Genomic DNA, 16398 nt, shown 5'->3' with positions numbered 1-16398 from the left:
CCACACACGCACGCACGCACGCACTCACGCACGCGCGCGCACGCACGCACGCGCACACACACACACACACACACACACACACACACACACACACACACACACACACACACACACACACACTCATAAGAAAAACATGCGAGAGACAAAATTGCTATCTTATGAGAACGCCGGGTTTAGTTAGGGTATGTGAAGAATGGATTTGCTTTTGGATATCATTTTAAATAATTATCAGTTCCTTAGAAAGATAAGTCTCAAACCGACCCTGATGTAGATTCTGCTGTTGACAGGGTAGTAGTTCCCAGAGATGGGTTCCGTGTTGTTCAAGGGCCATGTCTGCCGGTAATTCAGTCTGGCGGGAGAGAGAAGAACATTTAGGTTTGTAATACAAACAAGTGCATTGAATATCTCTTGACTCGATGTTTGCTAATCGGTTGTGAGGTTATTGTAAAACATAATAATAAGCTAACAAACTATACATAAATAGACAAACAAAATATACATGAATAACTGAATACATAAGTAAAGAAATACTTGAACAAGTAAAAACATCACTCAATGAATACATGAATAAAATTTTTAAACAAATTGAGAAACCTACCCTTTCCTGCCCAAAAAGAAACCGTCATATATGGTCGACATTTTTGCTTCTATACAGTGGAGTCAGCTCTAGACTTGTTGTGTTCTCTGGGTTTTGGTGACGCATAAATGCATAAATGTATTATTCTAAACGTGAAAGCATCTCACTGTCGTTTCAGCATTTCACGTCCATTGGCGTCGGTGTAAAAGACTTGATTGTTGCGGAGACTGGTCTGGAAACGATTCACAATTTCCTTGCCGTGGTTATCTCTGTAAACAGAAACTTTTGACCATTGAGCATCCTTATGCCATTGCAGTAATTTCAGATCGGGTTGATTAGAAAAACATAATTATAAAGAATGCTACACACACAAACACACGGACGCATGCACGCAAAAGGGAGTGAGTGAGTGAGAGAGAGAGAGAGAGAGAGAGAGAGAGAGAGAGAGAGCGAGAGAGAGAGAGAGAGAGAGAGAGCGAGAGAGAGAGAGAGAGAGAGAGCGAGAGAGAGAGAGAGAGAGTAAAAAAGGGGGGGGGGGGAGAGTGAGAGAGGGATAGAGAAAGAGTATTTAGGCCTACGTTAAAGAGTCTATGCTAGATTCGACATTTTTTAGGATCATTCAATAACTTCAGCGAATGTTCCCTTACCCCAACAACCGGTGGATAAAACATTCACAAGAAAACTCAAATTCGACGTAAATCTTTTGAAAGCACCATCAAACCTTCTTTTAACATCCGAGGCTCCCAAAACCTTTTAACTCTTTGGTTCTCACACCTGATCAAGCTGTCAAAGGCTGAAATATTGATCCGTAAGAACAGCAATCCACCAAAAACAATCGCAGCCGATTTCATCGTCATCACTCACGTGATAGGAATGGGTCCCACGGTCCAGTGGAATTGCACAAAGCGGTGGTGGTTGTACAGTTTGACTGACTGCGTTACCCAGGGAGAGAACTCTTGGTACACCTCCTGGACCATCTCGCTCTGGTCAACAGAAATGGTTCTGTTTGAGCAATCTCACAACGTTAAGCAGCTTTAGAAGGTTTAGCAATCTTACTGATGTGAGTTTTCACAATAAATATTTCCATCACTGATGTAAGCATTTCTTCAGAAAAATGTGACGAATTTGTGCTTTACGTTACACCCACTCGAGTAAGACAACGAAGGATACATTGAATTAACCTTTGAATATAAAAAAAGCTTTCTCAGAAGTTCATTTTATACTGTATTCCTCATTGCTTAACATTTAAATTTGTGTTCGATCATTTCTGAATGATGGATGTTTGATAAAAATAATATTAGTAATCGAATCTACCCTAAACCAAAAAATTCAAAGCAAATTTAGAGCAGCACCCACCTGTACAAAATAGGTTTTGGTGGTCAGCTTGGCTTGCCCATTGCCCATGGAAACTGGCACAGAAGAACCGTTCGGGCGGAAAATGTAGGCGCCCGACGATTGGAACTCTGGCTGGCTGTTGTTGCCAGCGAAAGAGTTGTAGTAGTTAAAAGACTGCGTGACGTCTATGGAGATTCTCTTCTCCAGGTTGGTCATGCTTTTCAAGGCGCCTGTTGTCCCGTCAAACGACACAGAAATAAACTGCAAAAACAATCAGCACAAGTTCTATTCTTTTAATCCTTAATGATAGAATGATATCATTTTCAATTCTGAAATAATGTTCAATGTCGTTATTGGGGTTTGCAACTGTTCTTGTTACGTCTTATGGGAGTGTTTTTCTGTCTATTTCTTCATTTCAAGTTTATGTATGTATCAGTTAAAAAATGTGAGCAGGGAAGGCAATAAACATTCTCACTCGAAAATGATGAGAGAGACCAAGCTTCGCAATATCTAGGTGTCTTTTTGCAGTGTCCGCGGTTAGACCGCGCTTAAGCTTGAGATAGAAAGTAAATGTTAGCAAACTTCTATCGGGGTGATTAATAAAACATATTCCGAGGTTTCTGTGATACATGTACTTCTTTTAATGAGAAAGTAAAATTATTTTGGCTTACCTCATTCTGCAATACAACATCGACCCCTTGGACGAACGTTTTTTTCTCCAGTGCGGCTTTCTGCAACACTAAAAGCAGAAAAAGGTGTCAAGATTTTCCAGCTGAACGAAATGTGCTTTTTTTGGGTAGGCAGTTAACTGTTCTTTTCGCCGAGCTGCAAGAATTAAGTGCTCAATTTAATTCAATCCGACACCGATACATGCACAGCTTGGCGGTGGTGACCTTATGATTCATTTTCTTCTGCTGATAAGACGAAATGACCGAGACAGACTTCTTTTTCATAATTCTCTGTCAGTTTCTGGGAGAAGTCACATAATGTTTTATGTGAGGTCAAGCTTTGCATTATGACGTCTTCTCCAACATTTTTAGCTTATGATGTCAGAGGTATCAGGGTCAAGAAGAGAAGTCTTGGTTTGTTCAGTCACTGTCGTTAGTCATTCAATTGCTTTGATTTCATAATGATTTTACGCATGATAATGGACATGTAGTGCGTCTCTGGGTCCGCTCTTTTCAGGTTAAGTGCGTTACAGGACCCACTCCACAAAGTCCTGGTACGATTCTACGTAGTGCGCACAGGTCGCAGGGACGCACATTTTGGGGAGCCCTGCTACTGTTACCTGCGTTGCGTGTGACGGTATACACGCTGTATCCCAGGGGCACCAGGCTGGCCGGGAAGACCAGTTCGTATTTAGCAGTGTCCTTCTTCCTTTCTGGGATTCTGAAGGTGTCTGGAGAGATGGGAATCAGCTGGAAACAAATCAGCATGATTATGCAGTTTATTTTTACAGACGAAAGTGGGAATAAAAGGTAGAAAAACATAGAGCAGTACAATCACATCAGTGTTTTATGTGCAAAAGCATATTCGGACACTTTGACCTAGAAACATAAGATGTAACCAAACAGTGTACAGTTGATACTTGCATCACATGTGCTTGTGCGATAAACAGTGTTGCCTGTTCTATCTAACACGAACTTAAATGAATTAATCACTTAACAAAGATCAACACAACGAACACAAGTTTGACCCGGTCTGAGAGAACCGTTCTTTTGATGTAATTTGCTATTGCTCAAGTACCAGAAATGTTTGTGGAAAAAAAGTGTTGCCAGCTCTAATAAAGTTCGACAGCAGCCAACGAGTGGGAATAACCATACAACAAAGATCACCTAAATGAATTTTATGTTCCGGATAACGAGAACCATTCGTTTCATCTGGTTTTGAAACTATTGGTCAATAAACCTCATACACTACCCTCTCCAACCCTCCCCCTCCCCCCCCCCCCCCCCCCCCCCCCGAAACAAAATCAGGTGCAATCAGAAAGAAAGAATACTTTCTTGGCAGAACAGTTAAATTGGGATAAAAAATGTAGGCAGTGAGCACACTAAAAGGTTAAACAGACAAAACAAAAACGCCACAAACAAAGAACAATAGTGCATCACCTCTGATGTCACTTCCTGTCCATCTGGTCCTGTGACCTTGAAGGACGCAGTCTGATCCGTGGACACAGGAAGACGAACGTGCTCCAGTCCTGTCCGTGCTATCGGGTTGTATACTGTTACCATGAACTGAAACAAGACCCATACACTCTTCATATTAGGTCATTTTATATGACTTTCGTTTCATACATTGAAATCATTTTAGATTTGTAACTTCAACTCACACTTGAAGTTTTGATGTTTCGCATTAGCCATAAGGGATGGCGGGGGGGGGGGGGGGGGGGGGGGGTAATATATAAGTGTTACTGTTAGGAAACAAAGCCATTGTTGTCGTAAAGCAAGACGCATTCTTTCACAAGGCAAGAGCTACCCATCTATTTCTGCTTTGCTGGGTAATTTGGTGTCAAGAATCTACTGCTTCTAGAAGTTGGGTTTGCTTTATCCCCAGACACTTCACATCAAGGATCTTTTGAACGAAGAATGCTCCTCATTCTTTGTATATATATATGAAAACAGTTTTGGTTGAACTGCTGTATATTTGATTCTTTCATACTTTCTACTTTCCATAATAATCTGCACAGTCTTACACCGACAAGGACGCAACATTCGTGTCAACTCCTCCTAGTCGTTGATGTAATACATTCATCCCTATAATCTTTGTGTCGTATAAAATAGAGGATTACTGTCTTTAACAAAAAGGAAAGCCAGAAGCTACACGACTGCGTACCTGGTTTTGGTCTTCTGATAGAGGACAAACGCTGATATTGAGGAGTGTACAGAAGTTGTGCTCCAGAACCGTGTCGCCGTTTCGTGCTGACAGTTTCTTTACTGCATCGTTGTACACTTTCTGCAAAAAGCAACCACTTTGTCTATGTGTGTGAGTTTTTGCTGCCCTACATCCCAACCGGCATAACGGGCAGTAAGTAAGTAAGTAAGTGTGCGTTTTTTGTCGTTTTGTCTGTCTCAAGAAGTAGGGCTTGACAACATTACCGAGCCAGATTCTTCCAATTGTTTTTTTTTCTCATTTGCGTCTTATTTTTGGCTCTACCAAAAAGGCAGCAATGGTCGCCGGTGTATATACAAATAGATACACATGAAGAACATAAGGAGCCTATACCTGTATTAATTCATAGAGTTTCACCGACCATCACATTTTAAGGCAATGGCCGATCGACGTTAACTTAAGTTTCATTACAAACATGAAAACAAGATGGATTAATGTATGGAGAGTTTTATAAATAACGATAAAAATGTTTTGTATTTGAACAATCTTGTAAGTTTTCTTGTTGTTGTTGTTTTGTTTGATTCGACATATTCAGAGGCTTTCGCTGAACTTCAGTGAACTTCATCGGCAATATCTTTGACATTGAACAAAAAGAACTCACCTGTCCCTCCATAATTCCATTCGCCAGCCTTTCCGCATAATCGTACGCGACAACTTGTTTTTCTGTTCCACTGAAACACATTTATGTTTCATTCAGGAGAAATCAAAAGGAACTTGTCTTACCTGTCAAATGTACTTAGTACAGGGAACCTTACTACATCTAGAATCATCTTTACAAGTACACTTCATCAGGTTTCAGACAGCCATAGGCCAGAAGTTTGTTCTGTGACTGCAACTGTCAGCATGCAATATGCAGCCTATTACACAAATGACTTAATTCAATGTTGCATATACATTTATTTTGCAAGGACACTTACGATACTGCATCATGGTGCTGCGCCACGCCCATTGCCTCCGCTGAAACAACCAGTGTATCAATATTATTTTATAAGAAAGTCGAGGCAAAACCCAGGAGCAAAAACTGTAAGTTTGCTTTTTACACTATGAGCTAGGGCAAGCAATAGCCAATACCTGATATTCGAGACTCTTTTCTCAATTTAAAATGTTCATGATTTTTGTTTTTGTTTGTTTGACTTTTTCAATAGTTTGTTTTTGTGTTTGTTTGGTTGCTCCTGTGTTTGTGCATTTGTTTGTTTCTGTGTTAATGCATTTCGGGTTTTTGAAGGCGTTTTGACCCCAAATTCAATTCAGTTTGTTTTCTGGGTTATAAGTGGGTCTTTATTTGCTATCGTCAATGAACAATGCTTGAGGTACTTGCTATTACCTGCCGTCTGCGTAAAGACAAACAGACATCTTGAATGGGACTTTCGGCATACATCGCCATTCATTTTAGGTAATTTCATTACAACAGTTAACTCAATGTTTTAGTCGTTTATTCTAAGACAAAATCGGTTTTGATGCAACGTCAGCACAGCATGAAATGCCAAAATGGTACCCAAAATAAAAAATGTATACCTAGAATGTTTATGTTGAAAGTGCTGTTGTCGGTGTCTTCGAGCATAGCCAGGGCATCAAGCTGCTTTATAACCTGAAACAGATTGATACAGCAAAATGTACAGATGTACAGAAAATATAGACCACAGTGCATGCCCGTATTCAAAGACGTCTTGAAAAATATTGCTATCAGAAACCAAAACCTTGCATTCAAAGCTGTTTTATTGACATGATATGCACCCAAGCACACACTTCGTGTAATAGAGACGTGGACTAGCTTATGCTTAGTGTCCCTTGTTATTTTGGTGGCTTTGCATGTATAAATGACAGAAATAGATCGTTATAAAGTTCGAAAACACAAGGCTACGACACGCATAACTTGCATGTTATAGCTGTCATTAAATTCAAAATTCATTGAAAGCTGTAACATGGAACAAACTATAAAAAGCTGACTTGTTTACACATTCATTCTACGAGTAATGACCTTCAGGACAAACTCTCGAAATAAAATGGTTGATTGATTGACTGACTGAATGATAAAATAGATCAGTGAGAGAGTGAGTGAGGGAGGGAGTGAATGCCTGAATGACCGACCTGGAAGAAGTTGTTGGTACGTCTGATGTAGCCCTTGAGAGCGGCTCTGCTGGTAAAGTAGCCGGTCATGAAGCTGTGGGGACGGATGGGGTAGGGGAAGAAGTCGTCCTCCTTAGTGGTGTACGTCTTTCCAGCCTTGTTGACGTGGTACGTGTAGCAGGACGGAGTAGAATACAGCACGTTCACTTTGCTGCCGTTGGCTTGCTGAAAATAAAGGAAGCATACTAACTATAGCCGAAGCAGGTCCTATGATATGATATATGATCTATGATCTATGATCACCTTTGTCATTTGTACGATCAAGTCAACGAGTAAACGGCAGGGGGAAAACGGTTATACGCGTAAAACCCGCTCGTGCAAAACACGAGTGCACGTGGGAGTTGCAGCCCAAGAGCGCTGGAGAAGAATTTGAATGTAGCACAAATCCCTTTCTGATTGAAGTTCAACTAATAGCTATAGCCTTACAAAACTACAGTGTTGGATAACGAAAATGACAGTGCTACCGCACACTGTCTGCGCGCTACAGTTACTTCATATATATATTTCAGATAGGCAAACGATGGTTTGGTGTCCAAGTAGCACACGTGTCTTTTCAAAGATTCCACCTGCTATGCTGCAACAAACCGAACTTCATAAAGGCCTCACCCTGGCGTTGACATGTTTGATGAGCTTGTCCAGGTTGATGTACCAGTGTTGGGCAGCCTGGTACTGGAAGTCCGACCCCATGGTCACTATCAGGTGATTGGAAGTGTACTGTTTAGCCTGCAACGCAAGATAGACTCATTATACATAAGAGCTGGTCAGACAAAATGATTGACTGGACGGTGATGACCTGCCAAGACCACGAGGCTGTGGACGACCGCCAACAGAACAGGCTGGGGGTGATGTCTGCTTCTTCTGCCCTCAGGTCATCTAGACGACTATCACAGTCGATTGGCTGAGACGATGAATAACCTAAAAGGTTTGACCAGAACGTGCAAGCGATTGGATGCACTCATGGGCCAGGAGATGAATTCATCCGACATCCCTTGAATCTTCTTGTTCATAATTGTACACATTGCTTTTCATTATAACCTATGTCTTCCTCCCCCTCCGTTCACTTGTTCTTTTTCTACCACGCCCACTCCCGCCCCCCTGCGGCGTTCCCTGTGACCCCGTCCCCCCCTCCTCACCCGCGCCCTATTTTTACATTTCGTCAAGTTTTGACTAAATGTTTAAACATGGACAGGGAATCGGGATGAGGGTGTTGGTGTACGTGTGAGTGTGTGTGTGTGTGTGTGTGTGTGTGTGTGTGTGTATGTGTGTGTGTGCGTGTGTGTGTGTGTGTGTGTGTGTGTAGAGCGTTTCAGAGAAAACTGCTTGACTGATCTTCATGAAACTGTACATGAGAGTTCCTGGGTATGATATCCCCAGATGCTTTCTTTGTTATTTCGAGAAATGTCTTTGATGACGTCATATTCGGCTTTTAGTGAAAGTTGAGGCGGCACTGTCACACCCTCATTGTTCCATCAAATGGATTGACATTTTCGTCAAGCAATCTTTGACTAAGTTCGGACTTTGGTAAATTACATTTCAGCTCGAAAGCTTAAAAACTGGTTGATTAGTTTGCAGATTAAAGTTGTTATTAAAAACGAATTTTTACTTACAGATTTAAAAATGATTGCATTGTATTCCTCATCTTCTCCTCAATTAAACAAAATATATAGATATGTTATGTTAACTTTAAAACGAGCTCAGAATGAAAGAAAGTAGGTTAAGTATATGTACTATGTTTGCATGATTCGCGAAGATGAGCGTGACCCGTCTCGGTCTTCGGCGATGACTGGTTTTTGATGTTGATCTTTTATCTTGATGCAAACAGATTGACTAAATGTTTTTTTTATATCGCTTCACGCGACTTGTTTTTTATGCCGAGGTCCTGATCAACCGGGGTACGGTTGTACAAACAATTCAAAGATCGTTTTCAGCTTGAGGAAGCTTTGTGCGTTAATCTAGTATTGAGTGATTTGCCTTGCGGGTGTTGATTCTTTTTGGTTCGGTCTCAAAGTCATCTTTCTAATCATGTTGCATTTATTTGTATTCTATTTGTCTATAATTGATTAATTTGACGTCTATAATAAATTTACAATTTAGCGTCCAAACAGACGGCATACAAAGATAAGCCTACACTAAAAAAAGGAAAACGGGATTGTACTTACTTGATCTGCCATTTCCGAAAGGAAGGTATCCACTTTGTCCTTGACGTTCACGTCGTGAAGGCGTGGGTCATCCTAAAAGCGCACACATATTTCCATCACCTATTCTTCAGAGCGGGTAAGCACAAGATGTAGACAAAAGCAGACAGACAGAATCGATGGCAGGCGACACCATTATCTTAGTCTCGCTAGTGGATCGAATTTTTTTTAAAGGAAGAGTGTTCTATAATACTTAAATATACGCAAATAATACACCAAGTCAGCGATTACAAAAATATTCAAATGTATGACTCGGAGTGCAGTCAAAAGTCTGGGAAGTAGATGAAACAGGACTTAAGTTATAAGTCACACACCTCACCAACATGCCGTAGTTTCTAAAAAATTTAGAAGAAAAACAGCAAAAAACAACAAAATTACTTGCTTAAAACAAAAAGGGTGTCAAAGTCTATTGAAGCAGAACCTATCTTAAAACAAAAAGGGTGTCAAAGTCTATTGAAGCAGAACCTATCTTTAAACAAGTCGCGTAAGGCGAAAATACAACATTTAGTCAAGTAGCTGTCGAACTCACAGAATGAAGCTGAACGCAATGCCATTTTTCAGCAAGACCGTATACTCGTAGCATCGTCAGTCCACCGCTCATGGCAAAGGCAGTGAAATTGACAAGAAGAGCGGGGTAGTAGTTGCGCTAAGAAGGATAGCACGCTTTTCTGTACCTCTCTTTGTTTTAACTTTCTGAGCGTGTTTTTAATCCAAACATATCATATCTATATGTTTTTGGAATCAGGAACCGACAAGGAATAAGATGAAAGTGTTTTTAAATTGATTTGGACAATTTAATATTGATAATAATTTTTATATTTTTAATTTTCAGAGCTTGTTTTTAATGCAAATATAACATATTTATATGTTTTTGGAATTAGAAAATGATGGAGAATAAGATAAATTTGGATCGTTTTATAATTTTTTTTTTTTTTTTACAATTTTCAGATTTTTAATGACCAAAGTCATTAATTAATTTTTAAGCCACCAAGCTGAAATGCAATACCGAAGTCCGGGCTTCGTCGAAGATTACTTGATCAAAATTTCAACCAATTTGGTTGAAAAATGAGAGCGTGACAGTGCCGCCTCAACTTTCACGAAAAGCCGGATATGACGTCATAAAAGACATTTATCAAAAAAATGAAAAAAATGTCTGGGGATTTCATACCCAGGAACTCTCATGTCAAATTTCATAAAGATCGGTCCAGTAGTTTAGTCTGAATCGCTCTACACACACACACAGACAGACAGACAGACACACACACACACACACGCACGCACGCACATACACCACGACCCTCGTCTCGATTCCCCCTCTACGTTAAAACATTTAGTCAAAACTTGACTAAATGTAACAAAAAGGGTGTCAAAGTCTATTGAAGCAGAACCTATCTTACAACAAAAGGGTGTCAAAGTCTATTGAAGCAGAACCTATCTTACAACAAAAGGAGCGTCAGGACAGGTGATGTCGAAACAGAACTGCCCTGGAGGTTGATAGAGGTTTGGCAACACACCAGTGAACAGGTCGGCTTGCGTTCCTACATATAAGAAGAAAAGGAGAAGCGTAATCAGCTCTTACAGGCAAAGGTGAAGCGAAATCAGCTTTGAGTTGCCTCTGAGTATATGTGTGGGGTTGTGTGTGTGTGGTTGTGTGTGTGTGTGTGTGTGTGTGTGCGTGTGTGTGTGTGTGTGTGTGTGTGCGAGCGTGCGAGCGTGTGTGTGTGTGTGTGTGTGTGTGCGCGTGTGTGCGTGTGTGTGTGTGTGTGTGTATGTGTACGAGCGTGCGTGCATGTTCATGTAGGGGTGCGTGCTTGCGTGCGTATGATTGTGTGCGAATGCGTGAGTGACCTTTCCACATAATCGCAATACGAATATTAGCTGTACATTTACAATTGTTGTTTCCATTTTATTTAGGCGTCAGAGAATCTTGATCATGCCTCGTATGAACAATAACAACGGTATCTAGTGTCCTTAATTAAAACGGTGTACCAAGCGGTTGTGTTTTAGCATCATGAGCAACCAAAATGTTGATGGCTGCGATGATAATTCATGCATGAACCCATGTTTTTATCACCCTATAGTTGAATACTATCATAATTTTAACAGCGTTAGGTGCACCTTTGTTGACCCATTCGACACTTCAGGCCACGATTTTTGTCCTAATTGACGATTACAAGCCAAATGGTGATGATAAACAATAGGAGCAGAAAGCAAAAGAACAGGCTCAGTAAAGTGTGATAAAGATAGCATCAGATAAGAAAGTGACAATACGGCTAACACAAAATGGTGTCATCAAAAAAGAAAAAGAAATCTGGGATTTTTAGCCGTTGTTTTATACTGTTTACACATATAATTTAGTGCATACAATATAAAAGATAAAATCGGGACCTACCGAGACTGTTGGGACTACCCCGCCATATCATCTCCATCGTTGTTTGGTTCTGACGGAACGTCTTGTCTTCGTAGTCAAGACGACCGATGAACAGCGAGTCAAAGCCGAACTGTAATTTCAACCACGAAGTTGTGTGTGAAAATGTTGTCAATACAATGATGACGACGATGACGATGACGACGATGATGATGGTGATGATGATGATGATGATGATGATGATGGTGATGATGATCATGATGATGAAAATATTGCTGCTGCTGCTGTTTATTGTGTGCTGCTAATGCTGCTGCTTATGATGACAACGAGTACGAAACAAGTTATAGCACTTCGCTGGTTGTGAATGCATGCATTTCGATTCTGTGCTTTTAACAAAATAAATGTTTTGATTAAAGCCACGTCGATGCTGTCTTTTTCTTTTTCTTTCAAACGCAAATAATCAAGAAAAGCACCTGCACGATTGTTTTCGAAGTTTTCATATCATCATTCAAGCATTCAGAACCTTCACCAACCACAAAACAAAATCCAAATACCCGTGCAAAGATGGACGCTTGCTCTCTGGAGTGACCAAAGGGGTCAAGCTGCCACCCCACGCGGGGTTTACCGCACTTGCCAAAGGTCTCACGCAGAAACTCAAAGCCCAGAGCGTGCTGGTCTATGATGGCGTTGTAATGAGTGGCCCCTTCATCGTTCATTGACCATCCGCCCAGTATGAACTCCAGGCGACCTGAGGTGTGTAAACATGTTAAAACACAATTTTAATAACAAATAGCGAGTTTTTGGAACTGTTCAATGACAAAACCCAAACATTCACTAGAACCTCGATCTCTGGACGAACAATACACTCTAAATTGAAGTGTTCCACTTTTGAACACCTTTTCTGTAATTAACTTGGAACACAGTGTGACATAGTACACAATTCTACCAGCAAAAGTAGCAAACAGGGTACCCTATTGTTCAACTAAACACTTTTGTTTAGCATGTGTGCAACTTTTGCTGTAAAAAAAAAATGCACTTTGTCACACTGTGTTAAAAATGGTTACAAAAAGGTTGTTCAAAAGTGGAACACTTCATTCTGGAGTGAGAGATAAATACCAATGATGCATTTTCATTATTTGCCTAATGTGTCTATTTTTTTCTCGGTAAGGAGCGATATATCGATGTTATCTTGAATGCTTCGTTAATGACACGTTTCATAGTCTTAACATTCTTTTGTTTGATTTTTGATTACAAAGCCCTCAAACACACACCTCCAGCCCCCCCCCCTACCCACACTCACACCACTTCTATGATCAGCACCCGTAACAGCGTTTCTACTAAAACATTAGGAGTAAACAGAAATGAAAAAAGACACAGGCTACACATCCCACCTTCATCTACGAGTCTCTGCACGGTGTGCATGGTTGCGTCGTCCTGTTCCCTGTACCAGCGAGCGAAGAAAGCGATCTCCACGTAGATGAAGCGCTTGCTGGGATCCTTCTCCAGCTCTGGGATGACGCTGTCCAGGATGTACTGTACCCCTGTGTTTGATGCACATAACAACTATTTGTCGATGTTGTCACAATATATTCAATAACATAGGGTTCGTTTTCCGAGTAATCCTAAAAAAGAAAACATGAACAAACAAACTAACAAACGCTTTATAACGCATTGAAATGAATAGATTCAGATGGAAAATGTTCTTCGACACATCTTAATGGAACGTGATCAACATGTAACACCTCTTCGTTCATATCTTACCGGCAAGAATGTACATATCCACCCCCACCCCCCCCCCACTCCCACAGTTGAACTACGCCATTCCTCAGTGCACTGACTTTCATAGTAGTACTGGTCGACTGTGATGAGCCAGCCGACGTCATCGTGAGTGTGTGGTACCACGTGCACATTGATCATGTCATCCTTCACTGGGTTACAGCTCTGGAACATGACACTTTGTCAGTCATTCAGTGTTACACAGAAACTAAATTCGTAACAAACGGAATGAGAGAATTTTCAACAAACTGAACAAGGGAAGGTCGGTGATCTCACCAACATTTGCTTAAGAAATATTTCATCCGAGATATATACCCCCCCCCCCCACCCCCTCCTCTTCGTGATAAATTGTATAAATAATAGTAACCTTACCATCTCCTTGATTTTAATTTCCCCAATGTATGCAAATTGCAAATTATACCTCTGTCTTCAAAATATTTGTCTGTCGTTCTGGGTCCATATCTCCCTTAAAGAAGCACTTCTTCCCCCGAAAACGGTTCGGCTCACACGGTCTGGCCAGGCTTTTTACATGTCATATCTTGGACCATCCCTTCACTGGGTCACATATAATTTTTTTTTTAAATCAACAGTGCTTCCTGGTGTGGATTGGAATTTTCTGATGAATTGCTTTCGTAAAGGTACTGAACTTGTCAAATCCAGGTGCACGGAGCCCCTGGGGTTTTTAGTCATACCTCAGGCAGCTATCCGTTAGAAGAACTACCAAGTTTCATTGACTTGCACCCAAAGAGTCAAGAACTGCGATTTTTTTACGAATTAATTTCGCACACGGACTCGGCTGGTCTTGACCTAGTTTTGGATCTAAATTTAGATCAGGTAGATCACCACATCATGCACAAAAAGACACGTCACTAGCAAACTATGTCAGACGTCATCATGAGTTTGTGTAAAACAAAATGGAGGCCGGAATCACTCAGTTAAATCGAACTCCGACCAAACACCACGTAATAACTAGGTTAATTTATGCACTCGCGTGAACAAGAAACTGTCGCGCTTCACAGATGTCGTCGTTGGGTAGTTTTGGGTTTGTTTTACTACCATAGGAGGATTTTTGAACTGTAAATGCACTCAGCTGCAACAAAAACGCAAAACGAAGGCTGTGAGCTGCACTGTGCCTTTAAAGAGCCACTAGCGATCTTACAAAACAAAAATCATACAAATATATCCCACTGTGCCCAAGGAACACCCAGGCTGCTGACGTTGGTAGTGACAAGTGTGTGGAGAGACGGTCTTATTCCTTGCAAAAGCCTGGCCCGATCTGAGACGGTTAGCCGAACTGTTCACATTGGAAGGAATGTGCGCAACCCAATGTTACTGGTATCTCAGTTTTTATCATTTCTGCAAAGAAAAATACGCACCTCCGTTGGAATCAGCATGGAAATTGCCGCTTTTTTTTGTCAGGTCATGTTGTATAATAAATCTTCAAAATAATAGTTTTTCAAATCTCCATAAAGTTTGTGAGGTATGTCTGAATTTGTAAGAAGAAATGCTACAGGCAGAGACGTCCATTCAGTATGAACATGATTGGAAAGAACTACATTCTTGCTCATAAGATCTGAATCCGCTTTTCTTTGGATCGAAACTTTCCAAGGCAGATTCCACTTTTGCTTGATTAAAGGCACAGTAAGCCTCCCGTAAACCCTCACAGAGCTCCCCGAGCGTCTACATACAGTACAAGCATACTTCCATTTGAACGCTCACCGAACGGGAACATCCTGGCTGCTTTCTGTCGAGCGTGAGAAATTTTCAAAGAATTTATTTTTTTGGACTTGGTCCTCTACAACAATGGCGCCTCGCTTTGGTGCTGGACGGCTGTTATGAACTTCGTATTCACTTGAATACCGGAAATCACGCCCTAACAGTAAGCCTCCCGTAAACCATCACAGATACTGTCAGGCTTTTACACACAGTACAAACACCCTTCCATTTGAACGCTCACCAAACGGGAACATCCTAGGTGCCCTACGTAAAGAGCGAGCAATTTTTAAAGAATTAATTTTGTAGATTTTCTCGAACACTTTTTGGACCCATCCTGAACTCAGGTCAAACATGAGTTACTTCCCTTCGGGTCTCATTCTATCGATGTAAACTGGCGATAGCCGTGAATCGATGATTATCAAAATGTTTTTGGACCGTGGTGCGTTTTTGTGCTAGACCTAACTTTTAAAATTTAAATAATAAATTGACAGCTTGTTACACAAACATTCTTTAATCATAAAAGAATTCTTTTTTCATCAAGACAAGATCAGTACAATTCGAAGTTGTGAAAGTTTGAACTTGAAAAGAAAAGCCCGGAAGCAGGGTCACGCAAGGGTCGTAGCAGACGACGGTTTATGCATATCGCCGTTCCTCTCAACAGTCAAAAGCCATCGCTAGAGTTCTTGTGAACCACAGCCGTTTGTTTCGTGCATAAAAACATGCTATTGTAAATAAGCTCACATCGAGTCGCATTCAAATGACTAACTGACGACTACATTGTGAAAAAGGGAAACTGGATCACACGGGTTCACGATGGCTCAGGGGTAAGATAAACCACGCAAAAATAAATTCTTTGAAAATTGTTCGCTCTTTACGGAGGGCACCTAGGATGTTCTCAATCGCTGAGTTTTTAAATGAAAGGGTGTTTGTACTGTGTGTAAAAGTCTGACCGTATCTGTGATGGTTTACGGGAGGCTTACTGTGCCTTTAAAACATGCATAAACAATAAACACTAGAATAAACTTTGACAGAGAAAAGTCTTACATCATATCCGCAAGTTGAGTCATCGCCATGGTGCAACTTGACAGGGCGGAGATCTTTGCCAGAAACGGTCAAAACACACAGAACGAGAAATAGTTTTCCTGTCGACGCCATGACGGCCTGTTACCAAATGCATGCACCTATACTCGCTTTTTACTGTCAATCAATTAGTGAAAACTGAACTCCGTCTTTGCGGTATATCTTATCAGCAATTTACTATTTAGTGCACTCCAAGGACATCATGTGACACATGGAGGTGTAAGCACATGAGCACGTATACGCACGCCCACCTACCCACCCACTTATTTACACACACCGACACCGACACCGACACACACACACGCACGCACGCACGCACGCACGCACGCACGCAC

At 41.0% G+C, this 16398-nt stretch overlaps 1 protein-coding gene across 1 annotated transcript in view; it reads right to left on the bottom strand.

Moving 5' to 3' along the window:
- Nucleotides 1–16195, bottom strand: part of LOC138959761 (lysosomal alpha-mannosidase-like) — a 19441-nt gene extending 3246 nt beyond the window's left edge. The window contains exons 1-20 of the mRNA XM_070331370.1: nucleotides 16028–16195; nucleotides 13330–13432; nucleotides 12883–13032; nucleotides 12046–12239; nucleotides 11516–11624; nucleotides 10564–10661; nucleotides 9088–9159; nucleotides 7535–7651; nucleotides 6890–7093; nucleotides 6317–6389; nucleotides 5719–5758; nucleotides 5403–5472; nucleotides 4745–4864; nucleotides 4021–4146; nucleotides 3201–3330; nucleotides 2584–2651; nucleotides 1934–2173; nucleotides 1442–1560; nucleotides 745–846; nucleotides 262–349 (exon numbers count right to left, since the gene is read on the bottom strand). Of these exons, the coding sequence (XP_070187471.1) occupies nucleotides 262–349; nucleotides 745–846; nucleotides 1442–1560; nucleotides 1934–2173; nucleotides 2584–2651; nucleotides 3201–3330; nucleotides 4021–4146; nucleotides 4745–4864; nucleotides 5403–5472; nucleotides 5719–5758; nucleotides 6317–6389; nucleotides 6890–7093; nucleotides 7535–7651; nucleotides 9088–9159; nucleotides 10564–10661; nucleotides 11516–11624; nucleotides 12046–12239; nucleotides 12883–13032; nucleotides 13330–13432; nucleotides 16028–16138 (2334 nt within the window). The 5' untranslated portion in view covers nucleotides 16139–16195. The remainder of the gene's footprint in view (nucleotides 1–261; nucleotides 350–744; nucleotides 847–1441; nucleotides 1561–1933; nucleotides 2174–2583; nucleotides 2652–3200; nucleotides 3331–4020; nucleotides 4147–4744; nucleotides 4865–5402; nucleotides 5473–5718; nucleotides 5759–6316; nucleotides 6390–6889; nucleotides 7094–7534; nucleotides 7652–9087; nucleotides 9160–10563; nucleotides 10662–11515; nucleotides 11625–12045; nucleotides 12240–12882; nucleotides 13033–13329; nucleotides 13433–16027) is intronic.
- Between the last annotated feature and the right edge of the window lie 203 nt (nucleotides 16196–16398).

The sequence above is a fragment of the Littorina saxatilis genome, linkage group LG2 (assembly GCF_037325665.1).
Source record: "Littorina saxatilis isolate snail1 linkage group LG2, US_GU_Lsax_2.0, whole genome shotgun sequence".
In the NCBI taxonomy this organism is placed as follows: domain Eukaryota; kingdom Metazoa; phylum Mollusca; class Gastropoda; order Littorinimorpha; family Littorinidae; genus Littorina; species Littorina saxatilis.
The sequence above is the reverse complement of the archived record's forward strand: the minus strand, read 5'-3'. Positions and strand labels throughout refer to the sequence as shown.